At 44.7% G+C, this 23,054-nt stretch overlaps 1 protein-coding gene and 1 pseudogene across 1 annotated transcript in view; one reads left to right on the plus strand and one right to left on the minus strand.

The window, feature by feature from the left end:
• BTAF1 (B-TFIID TATA-box binding protein associated factor 1) overlaps positions 1-23,054 on the minus strand; it is an 86,363-nt gene that overhangs the window by 57,774 nt on the left and 5,535 nt on the right. Inside the window, exons 2-4 of the mRNA XM_040970491.1 lie at positions 17,984-18,107; positions 10,301-10,415; positions 5,168-5,314 (exon numbers count right to left, since the gene is read on the minus strand). Of these exons, the coding sequence (XP_040826425.1) occupies positions 5,168-5,314; positions 10,301-10,415; positions 17,984-18,107 (386 nt within the window). The remainder of the gene's footprint in view (positions 1-5,167; positions 5,315-10,300; positions 10,416-17,983; positions 18,108-23,054) is intronic.
• Positions 5,365-7,578, plus strand: LOC121149789 (annotated as a pseudogene).

The raw sequence follows: 23,054 nt of genomic DNA on the forward strand, positions 1-23,054 counted from the left end.
GTTAAGCGTAGCAGTAAAAGTCCTTGCCTTAAATGCACTGGGATCCCATATGGGCGCCAGTTCTAATCCCCGCAGCCCCGCTTCCCATCCAGCTCCCTGCCTGTGGCCTGGGAAAGCAGTCGAGGATGGCCCAAAGCCTTGGGACCCTACACCTGTGTGGGAGACCTGGTAGAATTTCCTGGCTCCTGGCTTAGGATCAGCTCAGCTCCAGCCGTTGCGCTCTCTCTGTCTCTCCTCCTCTCTGTATATCTGACTTTGCAATAAAAAAAATAAAATAAATCTTTTTTTAAAAATGTTAGTTTTCTTTTTTCTATTTCAAAGGCAGAAACAGTGAGATCTTCCAATCACTGGTTCATTCCACGAACTCCTGTGAACAACCAGAGCTGGGCCAGGCTAGCGTGAGGAGCAGCTCCAAAGCAGGTGACAGAGAACAAGTAAGCATTAGCAAGAAGCTGGCCTGAAAGCACAGGAGTCAGTGCAGGAACTCCACCATGGAATGTGCCATCTTAAGAGCTTTCTCCACTGCTCTATAAACATCTGTCCCCAATTCAACAGATCCAGACAGAAAAATAAATCTCAAAAATACAAATACTCAATCCAAGTGTGACCCTTTCTGTTGTCTTGAGACAAAATGGCTCTAACAGGCCAAATAACAAAGATACAGAAATAAAAGACTACAGATTATGAATGTGTAAAACCCTTAGAAAACCCATCAGTAGAAAACAGTCACACTGCAAAAATCAAAAGATCAACTTAAAATGAAAATTTTTACTTTCAAATAGATTTTTAAAAATAACGGTTTCTAAATTATTTGGAGACTTTAAAAAAAAAGATTGATTTTATTTTTTGGAAAGGCGGATTTACAGAGAGAAGGAGAGACTGTAAGATCTTCCATCTCTCACTGCTCAAATTGTTGCAATGATTTGAATTGAACCAGTTTGAAACCAGAAAATAGGACCTTCTTCTGGGTCTCCTACACAGGTGCAAGGTCCCAAAGCTTTGGGCCGTCCACCACTATTTTTTTGGCTTTAAGCAGGAAGCTGAATGGGAAGTAGGATACGAACAAGCACCCATATGGGATCCAGCGCTTGAAAAGCAAGGATTAGCCAAATAGGCCATTGATCAGGGCCCAGAAAACTTTTACAACATTAAAAAAAAAAAAAAACTTAAAAATAATAAAAATTTGCATTCTTCTAGTTATAGTGGGGTAAGGTCGAGCTGGGTTCACACTCCATAGTTGAAAAAGATTGGCCAGGGCCTGGCACAGTAGCCTAGTTGTTAAAGTCCTCATCTTGCACACCCCAGGATCCCATATGAGTGCCAATTTGTGCTTCAGATGCCCCACTCCCCATCTAGCTCCCTGCTTGTGGCCTCAGAAAGCAGCAGAGAACAACCCAAGGCCTTAAGCCCCTGCACCCACATGGGAGACCCAGAGGAAGCTCCTGGTTCCTGGCTCTGGATCGGCTCAGCTCCAGCCATTGCAGCGATTTGGGGAGTGAATCAGCAGATGAAAGATCTATCTGTCTCTCCCTCTCTCTATAAATCTGACTTTCCAACAACAATAAATAAATCTTTTTTAAAAAATCTTTTTAAAAATTGGGCAAAATATTTTAGAGACAGTGAGAGAAAACAAAATAAGCATCTAATTTATTTGGAGCAGCTGCCAATGTAGGTAGAAAAAAAATGGTACTAGATGAGTTTCACCTTTTTGTAGCTTTTAGCCTTTCTGAAAGCAGCAGACTCCATTCATGATACATGAGGCAGTTAAAACTTGAGAATAAAATTCAATTTTTCCGGCTGGAAGAACTGAAGTTAGGAGCTATTATAGCCGCTACAAAGTAGAAAAGGAAAATCCACAAACGAAAGCACCAAAGCCCAGAACGGGTTGGGCTGCAACACTAGCCAGCTCATGTAGCTTGGCCAGAGCTGGGGGCAGGCCAGGCTGCGCCAGACTGCAGCACCCATTGCAAAGGCAAGGACTGAGTGGGAGCCCTGTCAGACTGGACCCAGCATCCCCTGGCAACCTGGGAGCGGGCCTGATAAGGGGAACTTTGGACACCCATCTGCTAGGCTGCTGCAGCCTTTTTTTTTTTTTAAAGATTTATTTTTCTTTATTGGAAAGTCAGACACACAAAGAGAAGAGACAGAGAGATCTTCCGTCCACTGGCTCACTCCCCAAGTGGTCAAAACAGCTGGTGCTAAGCTGACCCAAAGCCAGGAGCCAGGTGCTTCTTCTAGGTCTCCCACATGGGTGCAGGGTCCCAAGGCTTTGGGATATCCTCGATTGCTTTTCCAAGCCACAGGGAGGGAGCTGGAAGCAAGTGGAGCAGCCAGGACACGAACCAGTGCTCCTGTGTGATCCCAGCATGTGCAAGGTGAGGACTTTAGCCACTAGGCTATCATGCTGGGCCTAGGCTGCAACTTCTATGGGTGAGCACAGAGTCAAGGCTGAGAGCAGGTGAGACTGGACAAGGTGGCACCACCCACTGGCATATGTGTAGGCCAAGTCTGGGGTAGGCAAGGCTGAGGTTAGCCACAGCACCCACAGGTATGCACAAGAGCCAGATGGGATGTAAGATCAGCTGGTTAGGCCACAGCACATGCTAGCACAGGCAAAAAAAAACAGGGCTGGAGCCGGAAATGAGGGGGGTGTTATTTGGGGTTGCCCCAACAAGGCTATAGCACCTGTGGGTTCATGTGAGCAATAGGGCCGGGCCAGCAGAACTGATCAAGCAGCTGCATCCACCTGTAAGTCCACTGGCTGGTACAGATGACAAATCAAATCGAACCATGCACTAGATGGTGCACACAAGAGTCAAGTCTGAGGTCACCCCAGGTATGGTGTTTTGGGAGACTCTCCAGCTAAACTGCTGGATTCAAACCCTGGCCACAAGTAAATCCATAAGATACGTGGTCCGACCTTGGAGTACATCTAGCAGGACTGGGCGCCCTCAGTGGCTGACGTCTATGAGGTGGACAACATTGGCAGATGCACACAGGGCACATCAGGGCCAGCAGGGGACATCAACTGCCTCATCACAACATGGAAAGCAGAACAGATTGGACCACTCTCCAGGGTATGGGGATGCACTGAGGTAGACTTGGTCAGCCAACAGACCTTACAAAGATTTTCTCCACCCTGGTGTAACGATTCAACAATGTCTCAGAACTATCAAAACCACTCAAATAGCACCCTCGGAACACTTTCCCGACATCAGGGTCTCTGGGAGTGTCATCACATGACCGTTCCCCATCCCCACATGCTTATATAGTTTGACAGCAGCAGTGAACTGGCCCAATCCCTGCCACAGACACAGGAGGAAAAAAAGAACCAAGACATTTATCCCTCCCACTTTCTTCTATACCTCGATGCTCCCCACCCTGGACAGAGGCACAAATAGGCTTGCATAACTTTCAGCTATGTAAACAGTATTAAAATCAAACAAAAAATGAAAGTAAAAATAGTCAAGGAACGAAGGCAAAATTCTGAGTAAATTCAACACAAATTTCCAGATGAGCCCTGAACTGTATGTACACACAGCACCAATTGGAAATGCTGTAGTTAAAGCAAAAATCCCAAAGTTAAAGTTGAGATTCAAGCCACTGCACACCACAAAGTGGAACAGGCTTCCATTTTAAGTTGTGTCACATTAAACACCTGCTAAGACAAATAACAAACATTGGAAGAACGTAACAGAATCCAGTCTTACGCATCTGTTGTGGCTCAGGGGGTTAAATCACTGTTGGGACAAACATCCCACATACAAGTACCAATTTGAGCCAGAGATCCTCCAGTTCCAATCTAGCTTCCTGCTAATTCGCCCACAAACACAGTCAGTGATTGTCCAAGTATTTGGGTCCCACCCATATGAAGAATCCAATTAGAGTTCTTGGCCCTGATCTGGTCAACTCCAGTGCTTACAGCCATTTGGGGACAATAAACCACTGCATGGAAAGTCTCCATCTCTCTCCTCTCCCTCCCACCCTGTCAATATCCTTTGCAAACAATCATAAAGGAAAAAAAAAGTAAAGAAACCATTTGGAAAATGAACTTATAACCCATAGGATACAGAAAACATAAATAAGTCCTAAATAAAAAATTCCTGCAACTCATAAAAAAGATAACCCAACCAGAAACATTCGGTGAGGGGTCTAAATAGGCATTTCTCCAAAAAATTAACAATGGTTAATTAAAAACATGAAAAAAATCTAGCTGATGCCATCATTTATCACAAATATGCAAATCAAAATCACAATCAAGTTTCACATCACACACAGATAAGGCTATAATCAAAGAGCAAGTATTGAAAAGCATATGAAAACTGAATATATTGTATATTACTGATGAGACTGTTAAATAGTACCATTGCTATGAAAAACCATGGTAGTTTCTGAAAAACTTAAAAATAGAATTATCATTTGATTCAACAATTTGCTTCCGATATATCCAAAAAAGCTGAAAAGTAGTAATCCAAATAGCTGTACATTATTACATATTCTGCAACAATACAAAATCCACCCCAGGGTCTACTAACAAACAGATAAACCAAATGTGCTATATAGGGCCTAGCGTGGTAGCATAGCAGCCAAAGTCCTTGCCTTGCATGCTCCGGGATCCGATATGGGCACTGGTTCTAATCTTGGCGGCCCCACTTCCCATCCAGCTCCCTGCTTGTAGCCTGGAAAGCAGTCAAGGATGGCCCAAAGCCTTGGGACCCTACACCCATGTGGGAGACCCGAAAGAGGTTCCTGGATCCTGGCTCCAGATTGGCATAGCATCAGCCGATGCGGTCACTTGGGGAGTGAATCATCGGATGGAAGATCTTCCTCTCTGTCTCTCCTCCTCTCTATATATCTGACTTTGCAATAAAAGTATTAAATAAATATTAAAAAAAAAATACTAAGACCTTTGAGTAGTTTACAATTTCTGCATTATACAATAAAGCTGCTACTGAAATACTATTATTTATGAATTATGCATATATTCAGCATATACTGAAACACTTAGCCGAACTAAATTGCTGCTTCATCTATCCCATTCACAACACCCTCCTAACTAGTAAACTTTAGTCAGTTCTCATTTCATGACATCACTAATATATCTGACTAGTTAGTTAGAGAAAACACAAAACTGAAATTACCTTGCATAGGACTACTTACTACATACCTGATTTTTCATCCTGGACTTCAAATTCTGCACCAGCAGATCCCAAAAGAGAGGCACCATGTTGTAATAATCTGCATATATCAAATCTGTCAAAATTCAATCGATCTGTAGTAGATGAATCTTCCATGCAGCTTTCTGAAGAAGGTTCTAGATTAAGTAAAAAATTATTAATTTAACCATGTAAGCCAAAGTGTGTAATGAAAATATTCAAGGTATGTGGCTAGTATGTTAAGAAACACATAAAGTAGAGTAACTACAAAAATAATTGTTGATTAATAATAGATTAATCCTTTGCCCTGTGTGGATAAATTAGGTTGGTGATCTCTGACAATCCATCAGAATACTGGGTACCATATATGTAACTGTTTCTAACAATGAAAGCATGTGACATGAAAATGAATTCACAAATTGAAATAAATATAGTGTTAAATGTCATGCTGTCACTATACTGTTAAACAGTAGAAAATATAAAAGCAAAAGCATGAGTTTACTAGTAGATTGACTGGAAACATTATATAATCAAATGTAATACACCCCCAGCCCAGCCCAGCCCCACAAGCCACATCTGCACCTTGGGCTGCTCTGACTTCCGGTGAAACTCTTACTTCTACGTCTGCTCCCTTCACTATCCTCTCTTTTTCAGCCAACTCCACTGCCGCTTCTACCAGCAATCCCAACTCTTCACTGTCATCAGTGTTTGCGGGTCTCCCTTGGCCTTTAACACCAACATCCAAGGGAGTATCCAACCCAACTCCCATCACTGCTGGCAGTTCCACTCCTGGTGTTGCTGGTCCGCTTGGTGTAAACAGTCCTCTTCTGTCTGCTTTAAAAGGCTTTTCGACATCAAATGACTTCAGTTTAGTGAACCCCTCTGCTTTATCTGCTGTTACAAGTGGGCTGACTTCACTGTCTTCTCTTACTAATGCCAATTCTGATACTGCTGCCTCAGCCCCTAACAAGTGCTATGCCCCCTCCGCCATGCCTGCTCCCCAGAGGTCTTCCACTCCAGGGTTGGCCATGTTCCCAAGCCTGCTGTCTCCTGTGGCTAACTCCACTTCCGCTGCCCCTACTTTGCCTGTCCAGTCTCCACTGACTACTCCTGCGTCTTCAGCATCTGTGCCAGTGAGCTGTGGTTCCTCTGTCGCCCTTTTACATGGACCCCACGCAGGTCCCTCAGAACTGCACCTTCCATCCACACCTGCTGTCACCACAATCCCAGTTATGATCAAAAGTGAGGCCGTGAATCCTACCCCCTCGGCCTTCAAAGGCCCGTCTCATCCCATGAATCCCGCTCATGGCACTTTAGGTTTGTCAGGGATCTTGGGCCGCAAGTATCCCTCAACATCAGTGCCCATCAGTCTGTCTTCTTACTTTAACCCCACATTATCAGGGCTCTCCACTTTGAGTACTCCTTTAAACAGTTCCAATTCCCTCTCCTCCATTTCCCTTCCACCACATGGTTCCTCTGCTCCTATTGCTCCAGTGTTTACTGCTCTTCCACCCTTCACTTCTTTAACCAATAATTTTCCTTTAACTGGTAACCCATTTTTTAACCCATAAGCGTCTCTTCCTGGGTCACTAATAGGCCGCTCGTCAGCCTCTACCCCCTCCGCCTCTGTCTCCGTCCCTTATCCCACTCCACAGCAGCTGTTCTCTCGGGGCTTTCTGCTGCAGTACCAACATCGGCAGCACCTTTCCCCCTCAACCTGTCCACTGCTGTCCCTTGCTCTTCTCGGTCACCCAAGGGCCTCTGTCATCTTCAAACCCCTGTACCCTGGCTTTTCTGTCTGTAGTGCCCTGAGTGTCACCCTGGCCCTCCCTTCGTTCCCTGGGCTGCAGGCACCCTCCACGGTTGCAGCTGTCACCCCACTGCCTGTTGCCGCCACAGTGCCATCCCCAGCCCCTGTCCTCCCAGGATTTGCTTCAGGGTTCAGTTCCAATTTCAACTCTGTGCTCGTTGCACAAGCTGGTTTATTGTCTGGACTTCAAGCTGCAGGCAGTTCTCTTTTCCCAGACCTTCTGTCCCTCCCAGGAATCCCTGGGTTTTCCCAGAATCCTTCACAGTCATCCTTGCAAGAGCCACAGCAAAATGCTGCAGCACAGTCAGCATTGCTACAGCAGGTGCACTATGCGGCGGCCCTGGAGAGCTATCCCGCTCAGCCGGAGGGCTTCCCAAGTTACCCATCCACTCCAGGAATGCCGTTTTCTTTATAAACAGGCCTGTCCCAAAGTGGGTGGCAGTGATTATGTTTTTGATTTTTTTTTTCTATTTCAATTCAGCATCACAACTGCCCAAGAACTGCAGTGAAGAATTTGACAAATGTGAAATTGGCCAAAAGTTAGAAAATGAAAAGGATGCCAATCCTGGAGAAATTATGACAAGAGTTTTCAAATCCCAAATGCATTTTTAAAAATGGCTTTAAGTAAATACACTGACAATGACTCAACTGTAAGGAGAGTAACACTTCAGAAGCATCTGGGGACTGCACACCTCCGTTTAGGGCATTCTGGATTGTATACATGATCTACATAGAAAGACCCTTAATGAGAAGAATGAACTCTAAGCCGAATTCAGCCTTAAATCTGCTTGTATAGCATCTGCTGACAGAAGCAATAGCCGTGCCTCAAGCTTTGCGGTTGCACGTGGCCCTCGGGGAGGTCCCACCCTTGGTATGCGTGAGCGACTCCTGTTAGCATCAGTGGGAACTCAGTACTCCTTCTGTAGCTACAAAAGGAACTGGAGACCCACCAGTGTTTTTTAATTTCTAGTGTTAAGAATCATATATACTGCTGAGTATAACTCAATATTTTTCAGGTAAGCGAAACTGTGCTTAACGTGAACGTTAGAATGACTTTCAGTTTTTGACTCAAGATACATACACAGTACTGCTTTCTTACAGATGTACAAGAAAGGCTTATGATGATTTGCCTTCAACTCGCTGTTCCCATTAGCAGTCTCAGCAGTATCCAAATGACTGAGCAACACTGGACTGACTCCTGGGCCGCCTCTGTTACTCCTCTCACTCTGGAAGCTCTTTGGTGAATGTTTACAATCATGGGATGTTGTAATTCTATTTGTACTTAAAGTCAAATACTTATCTGAAATAATTATGCTACAACAAATACAGGATACTTGCTCTGTTAGTAAATAAATATGCAGTGTGTACTGTATTTAAGGATCTGTAGTACTACAATATGCTTGAATGTCATTAGCTTAAGAGTAATAACTGCCACATTAGGGGAGGTGGGAGAGACAGGAAGAATAAATTCCAATTCAGTAATTAAACTGTAAACTACAGAATCTACTGTAGTACATTTCAGCTTCTAGAAGTTCTATTTTTGTAAAGTTGGTGTCTATAAGATGTTGCAAATGTATTTTCCTTCAATACAGGGAATAAACTTTTAAAGTATATTAATAAATATTCCTGTATGTTTAGTTAACACTTTTTAAAAATAAACTATGCATATAACAAAAAATGTAACACAAAATATTCATAAAATGTATTCATGAACAAGGCCAATATAAGCCTAATATTTAACATTTGCACAAAAAAACTGCATAATATTTATGCTGATATCTAAATATATTTAAGCCTAATAAGCATTAAAATTAATAAAGTTAAGAATAATATACATCAGGCACAGTGCAGTAGCCTAGCAGCTAAAGTCCTCGCCTTGCACGTGCCAGGATGACATACGGGTGCTGGTTTGTATCTTGGCTGCTCCATTTCCCTCCCATCTAGCTTTGTGCTTGTGGCCTGGGAATGCAAGAGAGGACAGCCCAAAGCCTTGGGACCCTGCACCTGCATGGGAAACCCAGAAGAAGCTCCTGGCTTTAAATCAGCTCAGCTCTGGCCATTGTGTCCACTTGAGGAGTGAAACAGCAGATTATCTCTGTAATTCTAACTTTCCAATATATAATGAATAAATATTTCTTAAATTTATATTCTAAAAATAGTAAAAATATACATCACCCTTCCCAATATCTGAGGAATATTTAGGAAGCAAAGTACCTGCTCCTTTAACAGCATAAATTGTATTCTCGAGCAAATTACACTCTGATAAATGCTAGTACTGCATATCCACTTGAGTCCTAAAAACATCTATAAAATGTTCAGCATTCATTCCCAAAACACATTACCCAGCTATAAATGCTAAAATATGTAGGGATCAGTATGGCAGCCTAGTAGCTAAAGTCCTCGCCTTTATGAAATGGATTCCATAGGAGCACCAGTTCATGTCCCAGCTGCTCAACTTCCCATCCAGCTTCCTGCTTGTGTCCTAGGAAAGCAGTAGAGGATGGCCCAAAGCTTTGGGACCCTGCACCTGTGTGGGAGACCCAAAACAAGCTCCTGGCTTTGCATCAGCTCAGTTCCGGTGTTGTGGCCGCCGGGGCATGAACCAGCAGATGGAAAATCTTTCTCTGTCTCTCCTTCTATTTGTAAATCTGACTTTCCAATAAAAACAAATGTATCTTTTTAAAAAATGCTGAAAATGATAGTTACTAAACTGATTCAAAATCAACATAATTTATTTCCCATTTATAGTTCATTCCAATATTAAATTTTCATTTAGTTAAAACATACAAGTTTACAACTGTCTAAAAAGTGTCCAATTCGTTTATACATACCGTTATAATCAGAAAACAAATACAAATTTTCACCACTACATGTAAAGAGCACACCAAAAAGTTAGACTCAAGACTGTAGCCTATCCATACAATCCATAAATAACTGTGCCTAGATTTAGAAATTAACTACAATGAAAAAAAATTTTTTTTAAAGAAATTATTTACACCATAGTATTTTCCCAACAATAAGAGAAAAATAAATTGCTTCAACTATTTACACTGTAATCACCTAATTCTTCCCTTAGGATATAAATTCCTTGAGCAAATGCCATCATCTCTGTTACTCAAGCAAACCACAGAACAGTTTTAAAAACTATGAAAATACTTCATCCAGATTATGCATCTTATAAGGTGGGGTTGGGGGGTGGAAAAACCACCATTTTCAACATACTCTCTGTACCTGCTAGCATGAAAATTACAGCTTTAAGTTAAAAGTATTAAAGTATAAAATACATATTATAGTTAGGGCTTCACTTCAAATTACGTTTTCCAATGAAAGGCACCTTGTTTGGCTCTCGGCACTGGATTCCACTCGGGTACATTTTTCACTATAGCTTCCACAGCTTGTCCTGCTGCAATCCGGGTATCCCAATTTGCACTCCTTAAATATATTAGAACCTTTAAAAAGGACAGAAATTATGTAAGAAAAATTATTGTCTGCTGAAGATAGAACAAATAAACACAAGCATTCTTGCAACTAAGCTATAATTAAGCAATTCTGCAAATACATTTTAAAAAATCTTAAGATTACTAAACTACATTCACAGAAAGTATCACTATCACCTTAAAATGTAGAAGCTTTCAATAAAACAATACTTAGGTATATTTTAGTAATAGCACAGCTACTTAATATACTAGAAAGCAAAATACATATTAAGTTCCTTTACTTAAATCAGAGCTGAAATTCATATACAAACTAATAAATAAGTTCAGCAAAGTTTTAAGATATAATCAATGTACAAAAATCAGTTGCACTCCCATATAGTAGGCCATCTGGAAACAATCTCATTGATAACAACATCAAAAAACAGAAAAATACTTCAGCAACTTTGTCTACTTGAGATTTACAGACATGTATAAGACTTGTATACCAGAAACTACAAATACTAAAAATACTGTTGAAACTAAAGATGTAAATAGCAAAATGATGAACTTGTGACTGTTCATGAGGAACATACAATTGTAACAATATAGAGGAAGTAAGTGGAAAAGAGAGGTTTTGGAGGGGGTAAGGGAAATTCCAGAGCCTATGGAACTGAATAATAAAATAAAAAATTGTTTAAGAAATTAAAGATGTAAATAGACAATTATGAATCAAAGGACGGATGTAACCCTGTCAGAAAGACAGCAACTTTGGGACAGTATAGTCACACTGGGACAGTACTGTCAAGCCACACCATCACTTACAATGCCAGCATCCTACATGGGCACTGGCTGTTGTCCCGACTGCTCTGCTACTGATCCAGCACCCTGCTAATGCTCCTGGCGAATTATGAACTGGCCCCAATGCTTGGGTCCCAACACCCATGTGGAAGACTCAGACCGAGTTCCAAGGCCTATAGTGGCCCTTGCGCAGATCTAAGCTCTCTGTCAGTCTCTTGTGTCTCTGTAATCTTTTTTCCCAATAAATAAGATAAATTTTCAAAAATTTTAGTAAGGTTGAGAAACAGACCTTAAAACACACATACAGAGCAAAAATCTCCTAAATCCATCTATAAATGCAGCACAATTTTTATTAAGACTCCACATAGTTTTTGGGAAGAAATGGACAAAAGGACAAATCCATTCTAAATTTTATGCAGCAATGCAAAGAACATAGAATCATAAAAAATAAAATGAAATTTTAAAAAAGGGGGAGGGAGGGATGAAGAGAAAAAGGAAAAGGAAAGGAAAAAAGGAAGGAGGGAGTGAGGAAAAGAAGGAAAGAAGGAAGAAAGAAGGAAGGGAAAAAGTAAATCTTGGAAAAGAGTCAATACACTCAAGCTTAGTTTTGAAATTTATTGCAAAAGTAATGCTAATCAAGAGAGTCTGGCAAAATGATGGAAAAATGGATCAACAGAATTGAATTTATTGTCCGGAAGTAATAAACTTGTTTGTCTTCAAATAATCTTTAGCAAGGGTACCAAGAAAATTCAGTGGGGACATAATAGTCTTGAACAAATGGTGCTGAGACAAGCAGATAGCCACAACCCGAGAATGATGCTAAGGAGATAGATGTTGCAGTGTAACAAGTTAAGCCACCAGTTCAGCATCCTTCATAGCAGAGTGACAGTTCAAATTCGAACTTCTCTGCTTCTGAACCGGCTTTCTGCTTTTGGGTTTCTTCATTTCTAAGATTTATTTATTTTTATTGGAAAGGCAGATATACAGAGAGGAGGAGAGACAGAGAGGAAGATCTTCCATCTGCTGATTCACTCCCCAAGTGGCCACAATAGCAGAGTTAGGCCAATCTGAAGCCAGGTGCCCAGAGCTTCTTCCTGGGTGCAGGATCCCAAGGCTTTGGGCCATCCTCAACTGCTTTCCCTGGACATAAGCAGGGAGCTGGATCAGGAGAGGGGCAGATGGGACTCAAGTCAGCATCTATATGGGATTGGGGCACTGGCAAGGCAAAAATTTAGCCACTGAGTCATCGTGTCAGATCCAGCAGGCATTCAGTGTTTATGGCCCTCAACCAATTGAAAGATGTGGATAGAATTTCAGGTTCCTGGCTTCTATTTGGTCCAGCTCTGGCTGTTTCGGCCATTCGATGAATGAGCCAGAGGACAATCTCTCTCTATCCCTCCCTTTCTGTGTCCTCCTAATTAAATGAAAATAAATTTGAAAAAAATGTGAACATTGACCACATATATCACGTATAAAAATTAACTAAAACTGGACATAGTTCTAAAACTACAAAAACTCTTGGGCTGATTTGGGTGACAGACTGACACAAACCCCATACTGGCTGGCAGATATCAGATGAGGTTTATTGTGGGAAACTCCCAATGGGGCCACTGGACTAAACTCCAACCATGCCGAGAACTGCAGCATCTGTGGTCTGACTATGGAACACATGTCAGAACTGGGCCTCCTCAGCTGCTAAAGACAATGTAGTAGACAGCACGCTCAGATGCATACGGAGGGTACGGCAGTCCACTGAGGCCCACAGAAGACATCTAGTACCATAGCAGAGGAAAAAAGGACACAAACTGAACAACTACCCCAGCCAAGCATTGATAAGTATCTGGGCAAATACACACTCTAAGGTGGACTATGTCAGCCAATGACTTTTGGAAGGATTTCCTCATCCTTGGATCAACAAAATCAAAAGCATTTCAGAACTATCAAAACCACCTGGGGCCCAGCACGGTAGCCTAGTGGGTAAATCCTTGCCTTGTATCTGCCAGGACCCCATATCGGTGCCAGTTTATATCCCAGCTGCTCAACTTCCTATCCAGCTCCCTGCTTGTGGCCTAGGAAAGCATTAGAGGATAACTCAAAGCCTTGGGAATTTGCACCAGTATGGGACAAGCAGAAGCTCCAGGCTCCTGGCTTCAGATGGGCTCAGTTCCATTGTAGCCACTTGGGGAATGCAGCAGTGGACAGAAGATCTTTCCCTCTATAAATCTGCCTTTCTAATAAAAAAACGAATAAATCTAAAAAAAAGGGGGGGGCGGGGTTAGTAGGGGAATCAGGCCAAAGCACCCACCCATATAAGACCTGGGACTGGGAGCAGAACAGGCCAGACTAGGTTACAGCAATTACAAGCACTCCCAAGAGCCATGTTTGGGGGCAGGACTGGTGGGGGTTATCTGAGGTCACCCCAACTAGGCCACAGCATCCACAGGTACACATGAAAGCTGAGGCTGGGAGTGGGCCAGGCTACGCTGGGCCACAGCACATGCTAGCATACCTGAAAGCCAGGTAAGGGTTCTTCAGGGTCACACTGACTAAGCCACAGCACACACACTGGTCTGTGTGACAGCCAAGGCTCGAGGCGAGACTGACCAGGCAGCTGCACCCACTGGTGTGTGTGCTTGATGGTGCCGCGGGAAGACTAAGCTCAACCCTGTACCAGCTAGCACACATGAAAACAAGATCTAGGGCCCAGCGGCGTGGTAGCCTAGTGGCTAAGGTCCTCGCCTTGAACGCGCCAGGATCCCATATGGGTGCCGGTTCTAATCCCGGCAGCTCCACTTCCCATCCAGCTCCCTGCTTGTGGCCTGGGAAAGCAGTTGAGAACAGCCCAAAGCCTTGGGACCCTGCACCCATGTGGGAGACCTGGAAAGAAGTTCTAGGCTCCTGGCTTTGGATAGGCACAGCACCAGCCATTGTGCTTACTTGGGGAGTGAATCTTCAAACAGAAGACCTTCCCCTCTGCCTCTCCTCCTCTCCATATATCTGACTTTGTAATGAAAATAAATCAATCTTTAAAAAAATTAAAAAAAAAAAGAAAACAAGATCTAAGGATCACCTCAGGTGAGGTTTTGTAGGGGGCTCCTCAACTAGACCACTGCACTTGATCCCTGATCAAAGAAAATCACACAGACATGTGACCCAACACCAGCACATGTTGCAGGACTAAACCGTCTCAGTGGTTGACCATTATGCAAGAATGGAGAGTATACCCAGAGGAACATGGCAGATGCTCATCTAAGCCAACAGAAGGCTTTAGGACTTCACCAAAGATTGAAAGACATGCTGAACAACACTCCAGGGCAGGCTCTACAATAACTACCTCCGTCTGTGGGCACACTTGGACAGACATGGATAGCAAACAGACCCTGGAATTTCTTACCTCTAGTAGAATGCATCTGACAACTTACAACACTCAAGTAACACCCTTGGAACATTCATCCCCACAAAGGCCTCAAAGGTGATATTAAAGGAACAAAAGGATTGCACCCACCAAGGCCTGAAGGCGCACAAGCACCTGGGGACCTGCAGGTGCGGGCTTCCAAGGGGACTTGAGGGATAGCGCCAGTGGGGGTGTGCAAGAGACCTGAGGGCTCACACCAAGGCAGCCAGAGTGGGCCTGGGAGGCGTGGGAGGAAAAAAGGGAGAGTCCTAGGATAATATGCTGGTGTGGTGTGGATTAGGCTTGGGGAACTTTGAATGGGCTTAGATCTTGAGTGGGAGGGAAGGATAAGGTTCCAGGTTAGCACATGTTCCAGGAGACTGGGACACTACTACTGGTTGGGCAGAGCTCCAGGCCAGCACACCACCCCTCTGGAAGATGAGGCTTCAGAAGGCTGGGCTGGGGAACCCAGGCATTTCACTTGTGAGAATGAGAGCTGAAATTGGGGCAGTAATCTTGCTTGCACATAGCTGTAATGGCCCTCAGCATGGGGGTGGGGTATGCCAGACATGGCCAGACTCCGGCACCCACTCATACTCGAGAGCCAAGGTGGGCGTAGGAAGGGCTAGGATAAGTCTCGCCATCCACTGAACCATGTGAGAGCTGGGCGTGGACCAGGTGTGGCTGGATTGTAGCACCCAAGAGTAAAAACCAGAATGGGTGTGGAACGGTTGGGCAAGGGCACTGTTCCTGCCATGACAGGAGGTGGACTAAGTTCAATCTGGACCAAGGACCCACAGGTGTGCATGAGATCTGCTACCAGGAGGTGGCCTGACAGAGGAGCTTGGGGAACCCCTCTGTCAGAACACAGTCCCTGCAGGTGAGCAGCCCAGGCCAGGACAGGTTATAGTATCTGCTGGCATATGTGTGGGTCAGGTCTGGGGATGGGCCATGCTAGGCCAATTCATAACAACCACTGGCAGATCTGAGAACCAGGACAGCTTGGGTCAGGTTACAACAACAACCAGCTCACATTAGGACAGGGACTAGGGGCTGGCTGAGCTGTAACACCCACCAGCATGAGCTAGAACTAGGGGCAGATTGGCCTAGCCAGTCTACAGCACCCATCTGCAAATGCTGAGGTGAGGTGGGCCATGATGCACTAGGCAGTATATGAGATCGGGGGGCAAATGGGTGCAAGCCCAGAAGTGGGGACAAGCCCAGAAGTAGGGGTAGTGCTTGCTCCCCTGCTGGGACACTGCTCCCACTGATGAGCATGAAAACTGGGACTGGGAACAGACCAAGCCAGGCAGGGCTAAAAACATCTGTTGGCCTGCATGTGAATTGGGTGAGGAAGAGAGCTAGGCTGGGTTATTTGGTGCATGCATGGGCCAAAGTAACCACAGACTAGTTGGGTTTTGTCACAGCATGGCTGGCAAGTGCTGGGTCAAGGGCAAATCCTACCAAGCTAGATTGCAAAGTATCTGGAAAATACAAGATCCAGGATTGGAGTGGGCCCAGTAAGGAAACATGGACACCTCCTTGGTGAGCTGCAACTCCCACTGGTGAGCATGAGAAGCAGGCACGGGACAGGCCTCCCTAGACAGGCAGTAGCACTTCGCAGCATAAGTGAGGGCTGGATAGTGGGGTCAGCTGGGTTGACCTTCAACAACCACTGATGTGCACAAGAACTGAATAGCATGTGGGACAGACTGAGCCAGTCTGCTGCACATACTGGCAAGCACAGGAACCAGGGCTAGGTGTGGGCCTAGTGGGGGCTGCTGGAAGTTGCTCCAATTAAGCTACAGTTCCTGCAAGAATACATGAGGGCCCAGTGTATAGTGGGCTGGGTTGGGGTGGGCAGCAGAATCCACTGGTTTGCGTAAGAGATGGGGCTAGTGACAGAACTGACCCAGCAATTACAACTACTCGTGTGTGAGTAGACTGATTTGGGTGACAGATTTAGCCAGACCCTGTACTGGCTAGCACACACAAGCCTGGGATTACTTCAGATGAAGTTTCTTTGGGGATTCCCCCCAACTGAGCCACTAGACTCAGAACTTCAACCATAGGGAGAACCACAGGATCTGCAGTCTGACCATGGATTGTATGTGTCAGAGCTGGGTCTCCTCAGTGTCTAAGACAGAGCCGTGGAGAGCATACCCAAACGCACACGGAGGATATGGGAGTGCACTGAGACCTGCAGAGGACATCTGGTATCATGGCAGAGGACGGAGAGCAGAACAAATTGGACAACTACCCCTGCCAAACAATGACAGTCAATATCTGGGCAAATGGAGACTCTAGGGTAGATTATGTCAGCCAATGGACCTTGGAAGGGTTTCCTCATCCTTGGATTAGTGAGATCAACAGCATTTTTAGAACTATCAAAACCACTTTAGCAAAACCCTGAGAGCATGTTCCACATCAAGGACCCTGGGATGATGTCAGGAGGCCGCTCCCCATCCCCGAGTACTGAGGCAGTCGGGAGGCTGGCTGCGGCTTCTCCCCGTATCACCCCAATTCCCACAGACATAGGAGGAAGAAAAATAAAATTTGGAAATCATGCTCTCACACACTTTCCTCTCTTCCTCGACCCTTCCCATCCTGATCAACTGTGTAAACATATCAAAAAAGAAATAAAATTTTAAAAGGAGATGAAAGCATCCTTTCTGCCCCCTCTGACACAGTGTGACAGCAAGGAGAGGTATACCTTCTCCTCCCTTTTCCTACCCACACTGCTTCCCACTGGAGGGAAAGTGAAACAGTTCTCACCCACCTTCCCCTTGCTGCCCTCTCCATCCTAACTGGAGGCCACATGGGTCTGCAACCTCCTCACCTTTGTAATAAATATTAAAATAAAATTCAAATAAACTCCCCACCCAAATATATAGCCATTTCTTTAGGGGAAGAACATGGATTAGGATTTGAAAAACACTGATCCAATAAAGGACAAAGCCCCCGCTTCAAACAGCTGCTACGAAGCAAAGATTTTGGCAACTAGCTTTCATATTTTTCAATCACTTCCCATAAGACATGTACATTTGAAAATTACCAGCTATAATAATTCTTAGCCATTGAGAACAAGTCAGACCAATAACAAACCTGAATAACAACCCTGTCCATTACCAAATCGGGTCACATTCAAATCTGTCCCAGGCAAAAAGTTTCCTGTGGTCAAATTTCTTAACACAAACTTAATTCAAAATTTTTTTTACATCTTGTGGTCAAAACCACATTTACAAAATTTACAAAAAGAATTCTAGCAGATATGTAAGATATTTAACAGAATTCAGAAATTCCAAGTTATTGTTTAAATAGACTAAGGTAAGTTACACACCTTTAGGTTTTATTCCTACCATGGACACAGCTAAGATACTGAAAAGGGAAGAAAATAAAGAAGTCTTACTTTAGATAACAAATTATTCAGTTCATGAGGATGAAGCTTCACCACTTCTCCAAGCTGCTGTGCGGCGGCTTTCCTTGTCACAGGAGTAGTGCCAGTATCCAGCAAGATAAAAAGACGATCAAGCCTGAAGTTAAAAAAAGAGCTCATCTGAAATGTTTCCTTAAATATAAAAATGTGAGTTAAAAAACACAGTCAATCAACAAATAAATGCATAAATAACATCAATTTGATAAGCAAAAACTACACAAGCACTACAAAAGACACCTAATCTTTGTTCTCAGGGAACCTTTCATTGAGGAGGAAAGCAGGTAAGTATGCACGGCCAATGAGACAACAGGACAGAAATGAACACAAAGGGCCTTGAGGAATGCGAAAGAAAGGAACAAACACTATAGCTCCAAGTGGGTAATACTGAAAAGGTTCCTGAAAAAAAATGTCTGATGTGGATTTTTTTTTAAGATTTATTTATTTTTATTGGAAAGCAGATACACAGAGAGGAGGATCTTCCATCCAATGATTCACCCCCCAAGTGACCACAATGGCTACAGCTGAGCCAATCCGAATACAGGAGCCAGGAGCTTCTTCTGGATCTCCCACGCAGGTGCAGGGTCCCAAGGCTTTGGGCCGTCCTCTACTGCTTTCCCAGGCCACAGGCAGGGAGCTGGATGAGACGCAGTGCTACCAGGATTATAACCGGCGACCATATGGGATCCCAGTGCACTCAAGTGAGGACTTTGGCTCCTACACTATCACGTCGGGCTCTAGTTCTTTGGCTTTTCTGGGAGGATGGGGATGGGGGAAGAATTATTTACAGAGAGAAGGAGATACTGAGAAAGATCTTCCATCCTCTGGTTCACTCCCCAAGTGGCCGCAATGGCTGGAGCTGAGCTGATTTAAAGCTAGGAGCCAGGGGCTTCTTCTGGGTCTCCCACACACATGCAGATTGCCAAAGCCTTGGGCCATCCTCCACTGCTTTTTCAGGCCACAAACAGGGAGCTGGATGGGAAGCGGAGCTGCAGGGATTAGAACCAGCACCCATATGGGATCCCGGCGTGTTTAAGGCAAGGATTTTAGTCACTAGGTCACTGAGCCAGGCCCCAATATAGATACTAATGGTAAGATTTCAACACCATGAGAGTGACTGGAACAGTAGCCTACTGGCTAAAGCCCTCGCTTTGCGTGCACCAGGATCCCATATGGGTGCCAGTTCATACCCCGCTTCCCATCCAGCTCCCTGCTTGTGGCCTGAGTCGAGGATGGCCCAAAGCCTTGGGACCCTGCACCTGTGCGGGAGACCCAGAAGAGGCTCCTGACTTCGGATCTGCTAAGTTCCAGCTGTTGTGGCCACTTGGGGAGTGAATTGGAGGATGGAAGATCTTCCGCTCTGTCTCTCCTCCTCTCTGTATATCTTACTTTCCAATTAAAATTAATCTTTAAAAAAAAAAAAAAACAGATTCCTGGAAGTGAAAAAGAAAATGTCAGATATACAGCTAGCACCAATAATGGAGCTACAACAAAGAACCACAGCTGAGGCTAAAGCTATGTATATGTACACAGGTACATGAGTCAACTGCACAGAGCTGACAGATTCGGCAATAAGATAGCTGAGGTCTGAAAGGTCTTTTAAGGTCATTTGAAGAGGGCCCAGCGTGATAGTGTAACGGCTGAAGTCCTCGGCTTGAACGTGCCAGGATTCCATTTGGTTTGTGTCTCGACTGTGCCACTTTCCATCCAGCTCCCCGCTTGTGGCCTGGGAAAGCAGTGAAAGCAGTAGAAGATGGCCCAAAGTTGTGGGACCCTGCACCCACATGGGAGACCGAGAAGCTCCTGGCTCCTGATCGGCTCAGCTCTGGCTGTTGCGGCCACTTGGAGAATGAACCAGCAGATGGAAGAACTCGTTGTCTCTTTCTCTGTATATCTGCCTTTTCAATAAAAACAAATCTTTTTTTTTTTTAAAGATTTTGCTGTGCATTCTTGCTAAACATTCCTGTGGTTCCATACTACTCAGTTTCACGTAGAACCACATATCGGCCAAGACCAGGACTCCTCTCTACGCTAGCCTAGCCCTATGGCACAGCCACGCAGCGCCTCACTTCCTTCCTGCAGTCTGTTATCCCAGTGTCATCGCCTGCTATCTTTCTCTTGCACCAGCTTCCTGCCATGAGGGTAATGTATCATCTTACTGTGTCATCTAATTCCAGACCTATTTATCCTCACTTCGTCCTTCTTGCTGCCAGGCAAACCTGCATCCCTAAACAGAGGAAGGAGGATCTAAGAATGTCTAGTTGGCTTTCAAAGCCCTTTTCTCCAGGGCAACAAATTAGACACCACACCAAAGAACAAAGGAAGGACAAGACAGGGATCTGACAGGAGGGCAGTCTGACCTGTTGCCCCAGAGGAGCCAGCCATGAGCCAAGTACAGCATCAACATCAAGCCACAACATAAGAAGCCAGCATGGTTAAGTGGCGAAGAAGACAAATGAGGCATGAGTGAGGAACGAGAAACAAGGAATGACTCCACCTGGAGCCAGACGAGGGAGAGGTCTGTCTGCAAAGAGCCAGACAAGCTGAAGTTAAAGGAAGGCTGTGTGAGGGGAACAGTGTTTAACCACAACCACAATACTTTTTTTGGCTAAAACTTGCTTTGCAGAACAGCAGCTTGTGGGGGAGGGGAACAGGCAAAAGCCATTTTTCATTCTCAGAAAAGAGAGGGACCACACATCAAGTGAAATGAAAGGCACCAAAGACGGTAACAAATACAACACAAGCCATAACACCTGACAGTATCACTGGTTATGAATATATTCATGATGACAGAAGACCTGGCTCCTTCCTTCCTTTAAAAAAATAAATAAATAAAAACTATTTTTCTTGGAAAGGTAGGTTTACAGAGAAAAGAGAAAGATCTTCCATCCACTGGTTCAGTCCCCAAATGGCCACAACAGCAGCAGCTGAGCTGATCTGAAGCCAGGAGCTTCTTCTCGGTCTCCCATAGGGGTGCAGGGTCCCAAGGCTTTGGGCCATCCTCAACTGTTTTCCCAGGTCACAAGCAGGGAGCTAGATGGGAAGTGGCACAGTCAAGACACAAACCAATGCCCATATGGGATCCTGGCGCATACAAGATGAGGATTCAGGCACTAGGCTACAGCACTAGGCCCCCATCTTCTCCTTCTTAAGATGTATTTATTTAGGGTCCAGCACAATAGCCTAGTACCTAAAGTCCCTGCTTTGCACGTGCAAGAACCCATATGGGTGCCAGTTCATATCCCAGTTGCTCCACTTCCCATCCAGCTCCCTGTTTGTGGCCTGGAAAAGCAGTGGAGGATGGCCCAAGGCTTTGGCAATCTGCATGTGTGTGGGAGACCCAGAAGAAGCCCCTGGCTCCTAGCTTTAAATCAGCTCAGTTCCAGCCACTGCGACCACTTGGGGAGTGAACCAGTGGATAGAAGATCTTTCTCAGTATCTCCTTCTCTCTGTAAATGTCTTTCCAATTAAAAAACAACTAGGGCCCGACGTGATAGCGTGGCAGCCAAAGTCCTCACTTGAGTGCACTGGGATCCCATATGGGCACTGGCTCTAATCCCGGCATCCCTGCTTCCCATCCAGCTCCCTGCTTGTGGCAGTCAAGGACGGCCCAAAGCCTTGGGACCCTGCACCCACACAGGAGACCTGAAAGAAGCTCCTGGCTCCTGTATTCGGATTGGCTCAGCTGTAGCCATTGTGGCCGCTTGGGGAGTGAATCATTGGACAAAAGCTCTTCCTCTCTCTCCTTCTGTGTATCTGCTTTCCAATAAAAAAAAAAAATCTTAAAATAAACTAATAAAAATGTATTTATTAGTCAGAGAGAATGAGAATGAGACAGAATTTTCATCCACTGGCTCCGTCCCCTAGTGGCCACACTGGGTCAGGCCAAAACCAGGAGCTAAAAGATTCCTCTGGATCTCCCAAATGGAAGTCAGGAGCCCAAGCATATCTTCTGTTACTTTTCCCAGGCCATTACCAGGAAGCTGAACAGAAGTCAGGACATGATGGTACCAGCTTTGCAGGCTGCAACCTTACCCACAATGCCAGAATGCTGGCCCTGGTCCATCATCAGTTTGGATTTCAACTGAGAAAAACAACTACACAAGACATGACTTACATATGTATATTTTAGCAACCTATGACTGCAGACTACTGATATAGACTGCCCAGAGGGACTGGTGCTGTGGGGACACATATAAAACCTCTGACTGTGATACCAGCACCCCATCTGGGCACCAGATGCCCTACATCTCACTTTCCACTCCACTCCCTGCTAATGTACCCGGGAAGGTGACGCAAGATGGCCCAGGACGTGGAAGACCAAGAAGTAGCTCAGTCTGGCCCAGCTCTGTCCCTATCTCTGCCTTTCAAATAAATCTGATTAAAAAAAAAAAAAAAAAAAAAAAGAGGCTGTCAAGGAAGTGTGCCTGAGTTTGCAGTGATTAAACTGACACTGGCATCTAACTCCTTCTCCAGATGTCCACATTATAGTAATCCACTAAGACAATACTTTAAAAACAAAATTCACACATTCTGGACTATGAAATAAGGTAGATTATTGCTTCACAATTTAAAAACTAGTACATGTTATAATTTCTACTCTACCATTTGGGGATGTGAAATAATCTCTAATGCTCTTAGAATAAATTTCATCTCTCAGAATTGCACACTTCACAAAGCCCCAGCCTCAATAAGATGGCTTCCTAACTTCAACTGCCAGAGAACGATGGGGCCAGTACTCCAGCACAGGCAGTGACGCTACCACCTGTCACCAGAGCATCCCGTACGGGCATAGCCCCCCACGCCAGCTCTGGTGCAGCTCCCGGCTGATGTGGCAAGGAAAGCAGCACAAGATGGCCCAACTGCATTAGCCCCTGCATCCCGGGGACACCCAGAAATAGCTCCTGGACACTGGCTTCAGTGCAGCCCAGCCTACGCTGCTGTAGCTATTTGGGGAGCAAACCAGCAGATGGAACTTCTCAGGCCCTGTTGCTCCCTCCTCTGTAACAATACCATTCAAATAAATCTTAAAAAAAGACGATCAATT

The sequence above is a fragment of the Ochotona curzoniae genome, unplaced genomic scaffold (assembly GCF_017591425.1).
Source record: "Ochotona curzoniae isolate NIBS_2020 unplaced genomic scaffold, NIBS_Ocur_1.0 scaffold_4763, whole genome shotgun sequence".
NCBI classification, from domain to species: Eukaryota; Metazoa; Chordata; class Mammalia; order Lagomorpha; family Ochotonidae; genus Ochotona; species Ochotona curzoniae.